At 39.4% G+C, this 17249-nt stretch overlaps 1 protein-coding gene across 1 annotated transcript in view; it reads left to right on the top strand.

The window, feature by feature from the left end:
- Positions 1-17249, top strand: part of col14a1a (collagen, type XIV, alpha 1a) — a 158609-nt gene that overhangs the window by 106399 nt on the left and 34961 nt on the right. The window contains exons 33-36 of the mRNA XM_030750883.1: positions 5388-5546; positions 7974-8051; positions 11291-11377; positions 16198-16251. Of these exons, the coding sequence (XP_030606743.1) occupies positions 5388-5546; positions 7974-8051; positions 11291-11377; positions 16198-16251 (378 nt within the window). The remainder of the gene's footprint in view (positions 1-5387; positions 5547-7973; positions 8052-11290; positions 11378-16197; positions 16252-17249) is intronic.

Here is a 17249-nt window from a genome sequence, read left to right as displayed (position 1 = left end):
CCGATTAAAATTTGCAATGTTGTGTTGTTTTACTTTTAAAAGGCTGGTTGACATTTGTTTGAGAAATGTCCAAGAAAAGTCTCTATACGCAGTTTTTTAACAGTAGAGCTGGTTTCTTTACTTGGACTTTCTGTGGATTCCTGCTGAAAACAAACCAACAACAGCCCACTAACTGTCTGTATGCCTTTATCTCAGTTCTCAAAATGTCATGGAGTAGCTGTCCATCATTCTCTCTGTCTTTTGTCTTCTTTGTTGTTTCTTGCTTTTCTGCTGGAGAACATGACAATTTTCAGAGAGGGAACAGATGCAGAGGACTGCCTGACCAGAGGAAGTCTTCCTTTCCATTTAGACAGGATGACAAGTGAATAAGAGAAGTGTGTGCGTCTGTGTGTGCATGTTTGTGGGTCCTTTGTAAAGGGATTACCATATGAAGACACCTCATGTGAAAGCAGGAATACCCAGCGGGATCTGACAATGATGGAAGCACACACGCAAACAGACACTCAATCTGAGAGAGGGACAAAATAAACAGGTGAAGGAGGAGAATTGAGAGCAGAGGAAGAAATGGATGTGACGAGGAGTTTTAACACATACACAGACAGAAGAAATGAAAGTTATTCTCAGTGCATGACACATATTGCTCCAAGCTTTGTTGTGTGTGTGTGTGTGTGTGTGTGTGTGTGTGTGTGTGTGTGTGTGTGTGTGTGTGTGTGTGTGTGTGTGTGTGGACACAATTTCTGTCCCCCAACTGATTGAATGTCCCACATTAAAAAGTTACTAGCAGTACGTAAAGCTGTCCTTGTGCGCTGTAAAAATTTGCACTAAAGACATTTCCCCCAGTTCTTTTGGTGCTTACTACAGTAATCCACAGTATTTCACAAAGTGCAGTTAAGATTCACTCTTAAGTTGTTCATTGATAAATTATTATTTTAAATCCATATCCATAAATGTTGGTAGGTCCCCTAGAAAGAGGAAAGAATGATAATGGAGAAACAAAGGCAGCAACTACAAATGTATATTTGACCTTCTTTCAGCTCATAGCTAAAGGTCCAGCTCACGTATCTCTGTATCCTTGTTTTGATTTTATTCTGAATGCTCTGAAACGGAGTAGTGATTTGTATCTCGGGCGTATGTGTATGAGATGCTTTTTTTTCCCAATTCACCATGCTGTCTTCTGTTTGAATTGGTTACCGCCAATATGCATACTGTGTTCTCCTTAAGTGCATGACAAAAAGCTCACTGTTCAATTTTTCATAGTTGGAAAGTTTGGACAGTAGTCTGCACAACATTTTTCAGAAAAGCAGGCCATATGCTAAATAAGGATTCTTCACAATGTAACAGATTGTCCAACCTTAACCTTTGCGAAGTTAAAGCTGGAGTAGAAAATAGTAGAAACTAAGTTTGCCTATGACAAAATACTTTGGCAAATCCTATGTTTTGTCTAGAGACTAAAAAGAGAAGAATAAAGTTTAAACAAGCTTTAATGCTTCTTGATTGACAGACGGACTGCACCAGTCAGTCATGGTGAAGAGAGAGCTGAGTGTAAAAGCAAAGCTGTCGATTTTCCGGTCGATCTATGTCCGTACGATCACCTATGGTCATGAGCTTTGAGTAATGATTGAAAAAGTGAGATTGCAGTGTCTGGGCTCTCCCTTAGCGATGGGGTGAAGTGGTCAGTCATTTGAGAGCCGCTGTTCCTCCACATCGAAAGGAGCCAGTTGAGGTGGTTTGGGCATCTGACAAGGATGCCTCCTGGGTGCCTTCTGGGTGAGATGTTCTGGGCATGAGGGAGGAGCAAGCCCTGGGGTAGACCCAGGACATGCTGGACAGATTAAGTCTCTCGGCTGGCCTGGGAACACCTCAGTTCTCTGCTTGTGCTGCTGGCTGCAACCTGGCCCCAGCTAAGCAGAAGTGGACTGACTGATTGATTGACTGACTGATTGACCGACTGACTGATTCTTGGTCCAGAAAAGTCCAAAATCCAAAAGTAACAAGACACTGCGCCAGTGAATCCAATCATACTTAGGAAAATCAGGGAAAGCAGAGCAAGGGAACACACAGCAATGTGGACGACGCAACGAAGGTAAAGAGGAGACTCAGACAATAAATACAAAAGATAACAAGGGGAAATTTAACATTATGGTTTCAATTCAAGCTGGTAAATCTTTGACGTGCATTGGACTCTTCTGTCTCTCACATTTCCTGTTACTCTCTGTACTGACTGTTCAAGTAAATTTGTAATTTTTTTTATGTTACCAGTTATCAAATTAGACTAAAAATGCTAAAACTCTGCTATAACTTCTCATTATGTCCACCAATCTTTACCAGTAAGACAGAAACAATAAATGTTTTGTTGATTTGTTTAGCAGCAACTCCAAGTGTCAAACCAGACCCAGTCACAGACTAAATACTGGTTCACAGTGAAACAAGTTCAGTGTTGAATATTTTACTATATGATTAGGATTTCAGTCAAATTATGTCTGGATTGATAAATAATGTATAATCAGCTTAGTGTAAAGTAAGTATAAACCTTACACTTATCTTTGTATTGTGAAAATATCAAACATCATTACAATTATTAATCTTCAAAAGTTATTCTATTGTCTTTGTCTTTCCTGTCAGTGCTGTGGGAATTTATATATAACAGGCTAAAAATTGTTCCCACAAATATTTGAAATATTCAGAATCATAAATAAATACATTTAACTGAAGAATCTAACTTTATTCATGTTACAAACAGCCATTTATTTACTAAATCTCTCACGCACACACACACACGCACACACACAGTATGTGTCAGCATAAATACTGATAGTCTTGAACATATCAAGCTGCATTATCTCACACAGTGTGTTTAAAAACTGCCATAACATTTCAAGTGTGTATTCATGTGTGCACGTCTGTGTGCCGGCTTTCCTGTTTCACTGGTGTATCAGAGACTTTGTTTACTATTTTTATTGTTGTTTTTATTTGAGATGAACTGAATATGCTCATTTTACCTCTCTTCATCTCTTGAGGGTTCAGGGTTCAGGTCAGTGTGACCTCACAAATCAGGTTTTTGGCCACGCGTTAAGAAGTCATGCGCCAATTATAACAAACTTTACACAAATTTTCAAAAGAATAAAATGTTCAAGTCATGATATTTTATAGCCAACAGTTCAAAGGTGAACCGGACTTTGAGACCACACTGCTGCGCACAAACACTAATGTAGCCATAACTCAGGAACCAAAGGAGATTAGCATGTAAATTGTAACTGGGTGGCGGAGTGATAAAGTCACAAAAATAAACCACTAGCTTCCATTCTTGCATATTTTGCTTTTTTTTTACATTCATATACAGTCGTGATAATATTGATAGCTTGGTGTTTTTGTTTGTTGGTTTTCTGCTATCAAAGTACTATAGAGTTAAATTTGTCAGACTACTTTATCACCCAAGTGATATCTGCAACATGACAAACATAACATAGCACTGTCAGTCATACAGATTTTTTTTTTTTTTTTTGCCTGAAAATGAAAGAAAACAAGTTCTGTTAAAGTGAATAAACTGTCTGTTGACAGAGATACAAACAAATGAGGTACTTTATATTACATATGCAGCTGAAGTTGAAGACAGCAGCAGCATTAGAAAATAGCATCCTGTGAGTGTTTATATCTGTGTGTGTGTGTGTGTGTGTAAGAAGGAGTGTGACAGCAACAGATTTTACTGCTGTAACATTCATCTTGTGAATGCAGTAGTGTTGGCTGTGAATGGCTCCAGCCAGACAGCTGACCTACCAGGAACACTACAATACAAAACCCATTATATTGTAATATTAGTTAGCTGTGTGCACTCGCTATTGTGTCTCATATGCACATATACAAACACAAAACACTTTTTATGTTGAAGTTAGCTTTAAAGTCACCTAGAGTGTAAATGAGAGCGACCTCTTTAAAACTGGCATCTTTTTAATTCCGTGTATAGTCTGTGCTAGGTCCTGCCCTAATGGAAAGCCACAATGAATGTGACAATTTTACCTGAATAACTAAGATGTAAGGTCAAGCATAGAAATTTCAGATTAACCTATATATAAAATCACCACAAAATCAACAGAGTGAAAGCTATTATAACAACAACTTTGTTATCAATTCAGCAATATGTACAGGACATAGCCCTGCAACAGGCTGGCAACCTGTACAGGGTGTACCCTGCCTCTTGCCCTGTGATAGATGGGATAAACCCCCTCCCCCTCCCAAAAAAAAGGATAAGTAGAAGGGGATGGATGGATGGATGGATGGATGGATGGATGGATGGAGTACAAAATACAAAGAATAATAAGTAAACAGCATATGTCTGCTTTCTGCAGCTGTCAGCCAGGCTATTCAGATTTCATACAATTTAAGTTTTAGAACATAGGAATGCTTCAGTCCTTAGTTTTCAAGACAAAAACTTCCACAAATCTAAATATTAGCCATTGCTTTAGTAAATGGAAGGTCCAGCAAGACCAAAGAAGAGTGACTGTCATCTTTTATAGAGACACAAATACACACTGGCCTGTATTCATTCCCTAAATATTAATGTTAACCTTAACTGAAACCACTAAATGCCACAAAATACCAGCAAAATGTCTGCACCTTAGAGGATTTCATCATCTTTTATATCATAAAAGTGTAGCACTCACACACCCTTCATGCCCAGTGAAGTGTGCAGAACAGAGTATGAGAACAGAAAGTCGTTATACAGTAAAGCAGGCACTTAGACATCAGTTGATAAATGGACTCTGACACTTGAATATGAACTTTATCAGACTCCACATTAGCTGTAGCTTGTTTATGTGGCTTTGTGTATGCATTTGGAGGTGCACATGTGCATTTGTAGTCCTGTGGTTTAAAATGCACTTAAATAATGTGAACAAGCAAAATAGTTCCTGTAATTGTGAATAATGCAGACTCTAATAGCCTAGTTTATTTCCGTCCTTCGGCATGATGCTGCCCTCTTTGCTCATTAACTGTGTGACCAGTTGAATTTCACGGTTCATGGCTCTGGCAGTTTTTCCTCTAAGGAGGCAGTTTGAGCTCACAGGCATTCAGCACTCAGATCAGACAGGGTAATTTAAGTGTGTGGATGCTTTTCAACTGGATTAAATTATTATTTAAAAAAAAAGTACACAGAAGAAGTCATTGTCACTGTGATTAGTAAGTAAAAGATGGCATATTGTTCAGACACTGTTGGGGAACATTTGGGAACTCGGGGAGTCAGATGTTTTATACTTCATGCTGATCATGACCTGTGATGGTGCAGCACTTAAAATCAGCAGCTCCATTTGACTTCTGTGTAGCTGTTTGTCTCTTCAAGCAGCCCTGGGAAATACTCCAAAGTATTTCTAATGCACTCTCTTTATGCCATGCAGCTCCATGTAACCATCAGCAAGACGTCTGTGAAGGTGGTGCTGGATTGCTCCGTGGTTGGGGAGAAATACATTCTTGCAGCTGGTAACATCACCATCGATGGAATGGAAATCCTTGGAAGGATGGTTCGATCCAGAGGTAGACAAGACAGCTCTGCTCCGGTTAGTATGAATACTTGTTTGGATCAAAGTAAAAAGGAAGTCTGACTACAAAACATATTCACAAACGTAGGAAGGCTGTCAAGACAGCAAATGATAGGAGGACTTGGAAAACTTAAAGCACAGACAGTTGCAACACACAGAAGTTATTTTGCAATCTGTTTCAAGTTACCAGACATGACCAGTCCAGTGTGTGTGTGTGTGTGTGTGTGTGTGTGTGTGTGTATGTGTGTGTGTGTGTGTGTGTGTGTGTAATTATGGCCTGTTAAGTGGCAACCATAAATATTCACAACCATTTCATTAAGTCACTCAGTAGGAGTTCATTTTATTTATTGCCAGTGGAAATGCACAAAGTGCTTTATATATTCTGTGTTAGCTGTGCTCTACCCATTAAGCAGCACAGTCACTCGAGAAAAAAAAAAAAACTATGGCAGAGGGCTGAAGGTAAGATAACCTGGCAAAGTAAATGCATGCTCCTGAGCCTTTCCAGAGAAAAATATATGTTGATGAATGCTCTTCTGGGTTTTTTTTTTTTTTTTTAGAAGAAAAAGAAATAAATTACATTTTCTCTACATACCAGATTGTTCTTCAACGCCAGTGAAGAGAATGGTTATTTATTAAACAAAAATTGTGGGTCTATCAGGTCGCTATCAGTATTTACAAAAAGCACTGTTAGAAAATGGAACTTGAATCAGACGTCATAAAAAAGGATCATTTTAGACAAACTGTTTTACTGTTGATAAGTGGAAACAAATTGAATGGGAAATATTTTAGCCGATTTAAAGGAGTACAAGTGTGACAGTACATCAATATGAATTAATAAAACCATACACTCACGGGAGACTTCATTAGTTTCACATTGGTAGTACTGGGTTGGACCCCTTTTGCCCTCAGAACGGCCTTAATTCTTCATGGAAACGACTCAACAAGGTGCTGGAAACATTCCTCAGAGATTTTGGTCCATATTAACATGATAGCATCACACAGTTGCTGCAGATTTGCTGGCTGCACTTCCATAATGTCCCATTCCACCACATCCCAAAAGTGCTATATTGGATTGAGCTCTGGTGACTGTGGAGGCCATTTAAGTGCAGTGAACTCACTGCTGTGTTCTAGAAACCAATTTGAGATGATTTGAGCCCATCTGGCACCAACAACCATGCCACATTCAAAGTCACTTAAATCACCTTTCTTCCCCATTCTGATGCTCGAATTTGGACTTCAGCAGGTCGTCTTCATCATGTCTGCATGCCTAAATGCATTGAGTTGCTGCCATGTGATTGGCTGATTAGATATTTGCATTAATGAGCAGTTGACCAGGTGTACCTAATAAAATAGCAAGTGACATTCATCAGTGAGCTCAGATTTATATAAAAATGGGTCAAACCCCCAAACTGTTCACAGCAAGTTCATATCTTTTGGTCTCAACATTAGCCCCAGCTTTACTGTAAGAATAGGCTCTTAAAATCCAAGACTCCCTGTGGTGCTGCAATTGAAGGACTATAATTACTAGGATAAAGCAGTTCCACATGGCCAGCAGGGCAGCACATCACTCTTTAGGAATTAAAAACATCTGTGCCAAATTTTCCATTTACTGTCATACATTTTCCCAATAAAATAAAATCAATTGAACTATGTACAGTATGGTATTATTTGTCATCTAATAAATATTGTGTCTATAAGACCGTTGGGTATCTTTTAAATGTAACTTAATTTACCTGAAACTGGGATGCCTCAATCAAATGTGCTTAATTGATTTTTAATTTCTGTATTGAAAAAAAATGCTCAGCAAATCCCATCAATATAAATGACATAGTAAAGCCAACAATTATAGGAATCATATAATAATGTAAAGAAAAAGTTTTCTGCTGCATACAACATGAATTCAGTTTCCTAGAAAACTGCTTCACTTTAATTTAGTTTAAGAGGGGGTTCCCAAAGTTTAGGTTGTCTCTGATTGTATATGCATTACATGTGAAGCAACCTCATCGAAGGTTGAGTTATTGGGAATGTCAACACTGCTCTTCTAATAAAATAACCAGTGTATGGGCCCCACTGAAGTTTTTTTAATGCTGAAATTTAGAAATGAATCAGACGTAAGCCCACAACGTAATTTATAGCCAGGCCAAGACTAGCGGAGCATTCAGAACATCCAATTTGTTCATTAAAGCAATCAGCCAGACTTGATGTATCTGTCTTCCAGCACATTTCAGCCCATTATTAAAGCTCCTAAGCAGCCAGGCTGTCTTCATGTTTCTTATCAACACAGAAACACAGCATTACCAAAAATCCTGGTTAATGTTCCTTTTCTAATGCAACTTTTCTTTTAATTCAGCATTTTAATTCATTAATGTATATTGCAATGGCAGTATTATTGTTATGGCTTATACGTGCAATCATATGTACTCAGATATGTACATGTGTTTACAGTTCCAGCTCCAGATGTTTGATATTATGTGCAGTACCTCCTGGGCCAGCAGAGATAAGTGTTGTGAACTGCCAGCATTGGTAAGTAACACTTCTCCCTCTACTTAAACCTGCTCTGTTAGATAATTTTATACCTCATCTCTCCTCTTCTGTGCATTATTCTCAGAATATTAAAACTCCATATGATTGAGGTTGTAATCAAACTGACTCATGATGAAGGCAGGATTCAAGAGCCAAAATGCTTATTTAATTAGTTTAATTTAATGTGAAAGAAATTCTCCCAGTGAGACCGATTGTGTATTCTGCATATGCAAAAAAGTCACAAAAAGCATGTGTCTGCCTTTGTGGGAGCACCAGTCAATTAACACCCAAGGCACAGCCACAGAGCAAACACTAAGATATGTATTAATTGCACACCTGTACATTAGGGTTCAAAATGCAATATCTCAATGCACTAACTAATTTCTTTGCAGCTGGAGCATTATTACTGCATCACTGTGTTTTAAAAGGCATCGCAGTTATTCTCAGTTTATTGTGCGGAAACTCGTGGCCTCTGAAAAATTAAATAAACGGCCAGACAGGCATAGGAATGTACCAGTGAATTTAGTGTGCCAGTATAAGTGGGCTCCTCTTAGTTTTAATGTAAAGATTATTTAAAGATTAATTTAAATTTATAAGTAAATGGTATGAACAGTGGATGTGGGGAAACAGTGTCGTCATTTTCTGTCACATTTCTATGCACAACTAAAGGAACACTTAATATTTAAACAACAGCTTATCGCAACAACAGTCTCAGTCCTGGTAACCTGAATCTAGATAATCCTTAAGCGCAAGGTAAATGAAATAAAAATCACAGCAATACTAAATTCATGATTTTGTACTTGAGTCTTTGCATTTGCCAGTGTGTTCTGTACATTTTGAAAATCATTTTAAGTTACAGTGTATCACAAAAGTGAGTACACCCCTCACATTTCTGCAGATATTTAAGTATATCTTTTCATGGGACAAAACTGACACTTTGACACAATGAAAAGTAGTCTGTGTGCAGATTAAATAACAGTGTAAATTTATTCTTCCCTCAAAATAACTCAATATACAGCCATTAATGTCTAAACCAGCGGCAACAAAACTGAGTACACCCCTAAGAGACTACACCCGTAAATGTCCAAATTGAGCACTGCTTGTCATTTCCCCTCCAAAATGTCATTTGACTTGTTAGTGTTACTAGGGCTATGTTCACACTGCAGCCTGAAGTGACCCAAATCCGATCTTTTCATGCCAGTATGAACAACACAGATCGGATTTTTTCAAATGCGACCCAGGCCAAATCCAATACGTATCCGATCTTTTCAAATGCGACCTGAGTGTGTGACGTTATCGCGTCCTCTACTGCGCATGCGGAACACTTTCAGGTTTGTCTGCTGTTCACACACAGATCACATCCAAGTCGCATATATTTGGAAATGTAAACGACCACGCAAAAAAAAAAAATCAGATTTCACAAAAAATCGGAATTGGGTCACTTCAGGCTGCAGTGTGAACATAGCCTTGGTCTCAGGTGTACATAGTGAGCAGGTGTGTTCAATTTTGTAGAACAGCTCTCACACTCTCTCATACTGGCACCTCATGGCAAAGAACTCTCTGAGGATCTTAAAAGACGAATTGTTGCACTGAAGATGGCCAAGGCTACAAGAAGATTGCCAACACTCTGAAACTGAGCTGCAGCACAGTGGCCAAGATCATCCAGCGTTTTAAAAGAGCAGGGTCCACTCAGAACAGACCTCGCGTTGGTCGTCCAAAGAAGCTGAGTGCACGTGCTCAGCGTAACATCCAAATGCTGTCTCTAAAAGATAGACGCAGGAGTGCTGTCAGCATTGCTGCAGAGATTGAAGAGGTGGGGGGTCAGTCTGTCAGTGCTCAGACCATATACTGCACACTACATCAAATTGGTCTGCATGGCTGTCACCCCAGAAGGAAGCCTCTTCTGAAGTCTGTACACAAGAAAGCCAGCAAACAGTTTGCTGAAGACATGTCAACAAAGGACATGGATTACTGGAACCATGTCCTATGGTCTGATGAGACCAAGATTAATTTGTTTGGTTCAGATGGTCTCAAGCATGTGTGGCAGCGATCAGGTGAGGAGTACAAAGATAAGTGTGTCAAGCATGGTGGTGGGAATGCCATGGTCTAGGGCTGCATGATTGCAGCAGGTGTTGGGGAGTTACATTTCATTGAGGGACACATTAACTCCAGTATGTACTGTGAAATAATGAAGCAGAGCATGATCCCCTCCCTCCGGAAACTGGGTCGCAGGGCAGTGCTCCAGCATGATAATGACCCCAAACACACCTCTAAGACAACCACTGCTTTATTGAAGAGGCTGAGGGTAAAGGTGATGGACTGGCCAAGCATGTCTCCAGACCTAAACCCAATAGAACATCTTTGGGGTTATCCTCAAGCGGAAGGTGGAGGAGCACAAAGTCTCGAATATCCGCCAGCTCTGTGATGGCATCATGGAGGAGTGGAAAAGCATTCCAGTGGCAACCTGTGAAGCTCTGGTAAACTCCATCCCCAGGAGAGTTAAGGCAGTTCTGGAAAATAATGGTGGCCACGCAAAATATTGACACTTCAGGAACTTTCACTAAGGGGTGTACTCACTTTTGTTGCCGCTGGTTTAGACATTAATGGCTGTATATTGAGTTATTTTGAGGGAAGAATACATTTACACTGTTATATAAGCTGCACACAGACTACTTTTCATTGTGTCAAAGTGTCATTTTGTCAGTGTTGTCCCATGAAAAGATATAATTAAATATCTGCAGAAATGTGAGGGGTGTACTCACTTTTGTGATACACTGTAAATGCACTAAGTAAGGACATTGTTTGCATTTACAGTATGCACTAATTATAACGAAAACAGATTTTGCTCCATTTAAACTGAAGATATTAATTCATTGTTTCTCTATAATTGCAAAATTAGTTCTTCTTAAGATGAAAGATAGGTTTTTCTATGAGGAAAAATATATATTTAACTGGCTTCATTGACCCAAGAACTGCAGGTTTATGCTATGAGTTAATAAATCATTTAAAAGTTTATTAGTGTCAAGGTGACCAGGCAAAAACATTAGTTTTACTGTGCTGTAAGTTTAACACAGATCCAACCATCTAAGACGAGTTGGCCAATGATGACATGTTTTACAAGTATTATCTTTTTTTTTCAAAGTCAAAGCCTGCTTATTAGTGTTTTTAGTGCAGCTCATGCCTGACCTGAATATTGACCAAAGGAATCGCACACTCATTCTGTGCATGTCTATTTTCAGAGAGTTGAAGAGCAGTGCCCTCCCATGCCCCATGCCTGCACCTGCTCTCAGGACAGTAAAGGACCACCAGGACCCTCTGGACCACCTGTAAGAAGATATTTATTTATATGCATTTATTCTTTAATGTAGTTACTTAGGCTCATATTTAGCCTTTTATGAACAATCTCTCTGATGTGGAAACCCTTTGAATGTTTCCTTTCCTTTGTGCTTTTCCCTCTCCTCTGCAGCCTTAGAAACTGTTTTTCATACCTCAGTCTTCTTATTAATTTCCCTCTTCCTTTAGATCAATTACTTATTCGCTTTATCTAGTCTCTCAAGACTCATCAACTAGCGGTTTCCACAGAAAAGTGTTTGGATGGTCAATACTGGATGCTTCTCGTGATGTCAAACTCAAGCCAACATTTTGAAAGTTAAATATGAACATAAATCAACTGAATTAATTTCAGTTCAGGTCAGTGCTTTTTTTCAAGGCCAATCTTAGAGTCTGCCTTATTTTATTGTCCATTTTACTCTGCATAGGATTAAAATTTAAGACATCAAATTACAGTCTGAGACCTTAAATGTTTGAGGAAAGCGTTTACCGGGGTCAGAGACCGAGGGTACCGTAGGATCACGTTCTCATAGACTTCTGTATAATCATACTTCTTTTGCAACCAAAGGAGTCACCCCCTGCTGGCCATTAGAAGGAATAAAGTTTTAAGGCACTTACGCATTGGCTTCACAGTTCAAACACAGGAGCCCGGTCTGTCTTTTTATATACAGTCTATGACAAAATCACAACAACCATAGCAAAAGATATCTAGATGTATAATATATAACAATGTAAATAAGCTATTTACAAGAGTAAATGTGTCCAGAAGCACAAAAGGACATGATATCAAAGGCTAAGTCTACCCACTGTTTTGTAACATACACTCTTCTCATCAATTAATGCCTGAACACACTTTTTCATATCTCAGTGGCATTTCACTGGGGTGGCTGAATGTTAGAAAGAGTTAGGGTGTGCATGCTGAGCAGCTGTATTTCTCTCACGCAGTCGCAGGTTGAACCAGAAGAAAAGAGGCGATGAGAGCGACTAAATGAGCTCATTTGCAGCCTGAGACTTTTTGTCTAAATTCTTCTTTTTCTCTCTTCACCACTTTCATTTGCACTATCGCCTCTTAAGTTCTCTGTCTTTGTCTTTGTCGGCACCTTTGGGTACTGGGGGGGGGGGGTCCACACTGGTATAGTTTGAGAAAGTAATTATTGGGCGATTCCATTTATCACAGCCAAGCACAATTCTCCCCATTTCTTTTTTCCTTGTTCGTTTAGCCAGATCTACTTTCTCATCGGTAGGGTTATATCCACAGGTCACAGCCCTCCCCTTCTTGATTTGTTAAGGCTCCATTTCTATTGCAGAGGCAAGCTCTATGTTGTATTAAATATTCGCGTTTTATGGGGAAACTACCTAAGAAGTGAAATTTCTCATACAATATTTAGGACTACATATTGTTTTCTGTGTTCCTTTTATGTTTTCTATACACAGCCTCTGCTGCCTCCTCTGTTTTTTTTCTGTTTTCCCCAAAACCACAGATCAATGTAGCATAGAAAATACCTTAGCTTCTAGCTTTTCATTGTTTTTCTCTTTCCTTTTCTCTGTTTTATTTATTTTACCTCCTCCTCCTGCCCGGGGCTCTTTCTCTCGCTTTATTATCGTTTTATGCCTCTCTGTGCCTGTTTCTGTCGCTCTGCCTGTGTCGGTTACTCTCGCCCACATTGAATGGGCTTCTTAAATCACATTTTAACTGCAGACTATGGGAAGAGATGAATGGTTTAATGGCAGGATCATAGCTACTTTTGTGCTAAAACTTACACTGTAGTCAGTGGGAGTTTGAGGAAGGATGAAAAATCAGTACCACTTCCCTTGTTAAAAACAATATAATGGTTGATACACGTACATATTACCTCCTGTGGAAGATGAGCTTACTTCAGGCAGGAAAAGTCACAAGAGAATGTGAAAAGAGAGATTTACTGTTTTGTTGTTGTTGTGCTGCAGGAGTGTGACTAAAGCTGTATTAGGTAGATTCCTGATACAGTGTCCCACATTAGGGAAAACAAACAACCTAAATTAATGTGACCATGTGCAATGAACTTGCAGTCTTGTTGCCTTTGAAATGGTTTCTTCGAAGATGGCGAACAGGTCTGCAACCACTTGCAGTCAGTTGCCATCTTCAAAGCGACTTTGGTGCATCAAGAGTCTGCTCTCAGTTTGCGACTGAATGGGGTCAATTACATTCAGTCTGTTTGTGATAAGTTGGGGAAAATCGTAAATCTGTTGCTGTCTATATACACATTTATGCTAAACAGGAATTCACATTAACTACTTACACTCAAAGTCCAGCCAGAACCTCATACACTCGAAACAGATATTCAGAAATTCCTTCACAAATAGTGACACAGTTGCTGCAGGACAGCAATTTAACTGCAGAATGACACAGGTGTTCAGCAACCTTGAATTTAAATGGGAATATAACTAGAATGCAACCAGTGGGCAACCTGTTGAGTCAATCTTCTCTTGCAAGGAGACAAGTTGCATAGCCTTGCAGGCTGACTCAGATTAGTTGCAACAGGTTGGCAATCTGTCTGTTATTTGCCACCCGTTTCTAATGTGTCTGAGAGTGACTGTAATTAGTTCAAGGCAGAGCACGGTTGTTTAGGAACGGGTTGCCTCCCATCAAGAATCGCGTGCAGTTTTCTTTTGATCGAAAGTGGTCGCCCAGAGGTTCAGGGTGTTGCACACTGGTACAGTCTATTGCACAAGTTCCAATAATTAATTTGTCAGAATAACGTAATGAAAAGACAACAAGGAGGCAAATGAGAAAGAATTATTAAAGCTCATTAAGAAACTGTAATAGCTGAAATCTGAGCATGCATTTGTCTTCAAAACAGTCCTTTCTTAAAGACCAGTTGTTAGAAAGTTTTTGTAATAAAAAAAGCATGCGCTTTTTCTCTGTTGTATTTCTCCAGCATGCAGACTATGGAAGTAATAACTCAAAACAACGCTGAGGCTTTCTTCCGAGAGTTATTTTTCTGTTTGCATTCACTGCCAGATGTATGTCTTTTCCTGCTTCGCACAGCAGCAGACCTCTTCACTTTTCAGCGTTTCAAATACTATTGATTGCCTCAGCTGAACTGCAATCTGTGCTGTCTGATTTGGCACAGACTCAACTCAACGCCGAACATCAGTCAACAATCAATCTAAAAATAAGGAAAACAAGGCATGCTCAACCTGCCATGTCTGTTTGTTTAAACTGAATAGTGCCCATGCTGTTTGAGATCCAAGCATTGTTTAAAAAATGTAAATTTTCCTCCAGCATAAAATTGCTAACAATAATTGCTGTGTTTTTTCCACATTCATTAAAGTCCCATGGAAAAATCCAAGTATAATTGCATGTACTGCTGCTGTTGGAAGCTCATTTTAGTTTCTCTGCAGGTTTTTCCCTGCCTCCATCAAGTGCTCTGATTGTTTAGAAGAATCCATTAAAAACAACAGAGATAGATTTTTAAATTGATGAGCGTGCTCGATCATTTTAAATAACATGTCTTCCCCTGGTGTTCATTTACAAAGGCACAGTTGTGGTGTGTGTGTGTGTGTGCGCGCATGCGTGCATGTGAGTCTGTCTTTTAAATATAAATAAACATTTCACCACCTAATCAAAGTATTCCAAAATATCCCTACGGGTCATCAGTCACTGTAATCATTCCTGTCTTATGTGACAAAATAAAGATGCCAACACAAAGCTTCATGTTAACATATTGGCTGCCATCTGTAGGTTTTTTTTTTTTGTTACTGGAGATGTGGCCCAGTAACAACCATTTGGCTGTCTCACAGACAGTATTCCTCCACATCAAGGACTATTGTGCTAAAAATACTTAAACACTGGAATAGACCCTTCTGATCTGGTTGAATCGCTGTTACATTCGCTTTCAGAGAACTTTAATTTTTTTAAAAACTGGCTGAGGACTGTAAATTTTGTTCCTTTACTTTTATAGCTAAATAATCCGAGATGAGCTCAGAGAGGAGGAATCACTGCAGAGAGCACTATTTCAAAATACATGCGGGTGTTATGCAAGATACACTTGGAAGAATCGCAGCCTATACTAACAGTGTGAAGCAGTGGCAAGAGTAGAAACTGACCATAAAAAAGTTGTGTTTAGATTCCTGATCATTTTATGTTAGTCAAAACACCACATCTGAAAGAGACAATGGATCCTATGTCTTCCCAGGGGCCATTAAAGCAAACTGATAGTTTTGACTTCTTATTGATATAAATTATTAAAAAAAGAGAGAGAATGATGCCAGTGTTATCTGCCAAGCTGAGATTAAAAAAAAGGGAGAGAGACAAGCTAGTACAGTATAATCCACCCATAATGGCTTACCTCCTGCTTTTAACACATCTACATGTCTCCTCTGATATTCCTCCCTTTCCTTGTCCCCTTTGGCTAAATACTTCAGGAACTACCTAGTTGCCCCCAGGTTCCCAGGGAGACCTATTTAAGCAAACACAGGAAGAGGATATATCCCAAATGGGCCAATGATTAACAGATGTGTGTTGTTTGTCCCTGGATAAACCTCGAGTCTTGAGGGGTCAGCCCAAGGTTTACGGTTCAGATTCTCGCTGTTAGTCACAGATGCAGCGTAATAAAGTTTAGAGCTCACAGGGGCAGTTTACAGCATTACGATCAGCGCTGGCTTCTGTCCACGAGGCTCATTCATATGAAAGACACGTGGCATTCCGCTTTTATATTTTTCAATATAAACCCCAGTTTCTATGTTTGAGAGAAAGCCTTTATAAACTTGCACTCTCACAAACCTTGATTTTCTTTTTTTTTCTGTTGTTACCATGTGTGTCCGGTGTTTGTTTCAGGGTGGTCCAGGCATACGAGGAGCCAGGGGAGACAGAGGCGAGCCAGGAGTGACGGTTGGTAAAATGCGCTTAAACTCTAGGACACTTTATTGTTCTGCAAAAGTCTTAAGCACTTTCAATATTTCACATGGTTGAGGCATGTAGCATGTTCCACAATGGGGGAGTAGAATTGCTGCAAGAGTTAAAAATAGCTTTGAGACTGGATTTTGCCAGGCTAAATTTTGGTTTGTGCTGTGGCAAGAAGCAAGTGGGAAATGTTGCCAGTATGGCTGCCGGCATAAACTTCCATCATTTCCATGATTTTATAGATGACTAAATTGAGGCTTGAACATTGCTATATATTTCTTGGATGACACTTAACCCCTTTAATAAAGCCTCATGATTTGACCTGTCACAGTTCAGTCAGACTGAACTCTGCGTGAGGGAAATGAAGATGGGTCAGTTTGCAAATGGCAGTGAGCTTATCTCATTCTGTTTAATAAAATTATTGAGATGCCCACAATATTTTTTTCTGCACATGCTGGTCCACTCCTTTGTATCCAAGAATAAAGTAACTATCATCTTCTGTTTAACATACTAACTGAATGATAAAAGTGTCAAATATCTGACTTTGAAATAGCCTCAACAGCTGCCCACTTCATCCTTCAGGCTGGATGTCACGTACCTTTGGTCTAAAGGAAGTGGATATTTGCAAGGGTACATATCAGTTGTCTAGTTTACCTCCAGTCGCCACCATCAGCATCTTGTTATAATACTCCAGCAAATTCTGTTTACGACTCTTAATGTAGGACTGCCTGTGATGCTCGGATCTGCTATAGTTTTGGCATGGCAGTCTGTTCCAAACTGTTACAAAGCATCCAGCTGTAGCGGTCCCTACAGATCCTGATACTGGTGGAAATTTCTCAGAGCCAAAGCTCAGTTCCCATGAGTGGAATTTAATCTTAGAAAAACAAGTTCTGATGCTTTTTGTTCTTTGAAGGAGGCAACATTGATGCTGCCACTTGTGCTGAAACACACAGGACTGTCATTCAAGAAAATAGGCCTGTATATTG

Source organism: Archocentrus centrarchus, chromosome 16 (assembly GCF_007364275.1).
Source record: "Archocentrus centrarchus isolate MPI-CPG fArcCen1 chromosome 16, fArcCen1, whole genome shotgun sequence".
Taxonomy (NCBI): Eukaryota; Metazoa; Chordata; class Actinopteri; order Cichliformes; family Cichlidae; genus Archocentrus; species Archocentrus centrarchus.
Note: the sequence above shows the minus strand (reverse complement) of the source record. Positions and strands in the feature narration are given on the sequence as shown.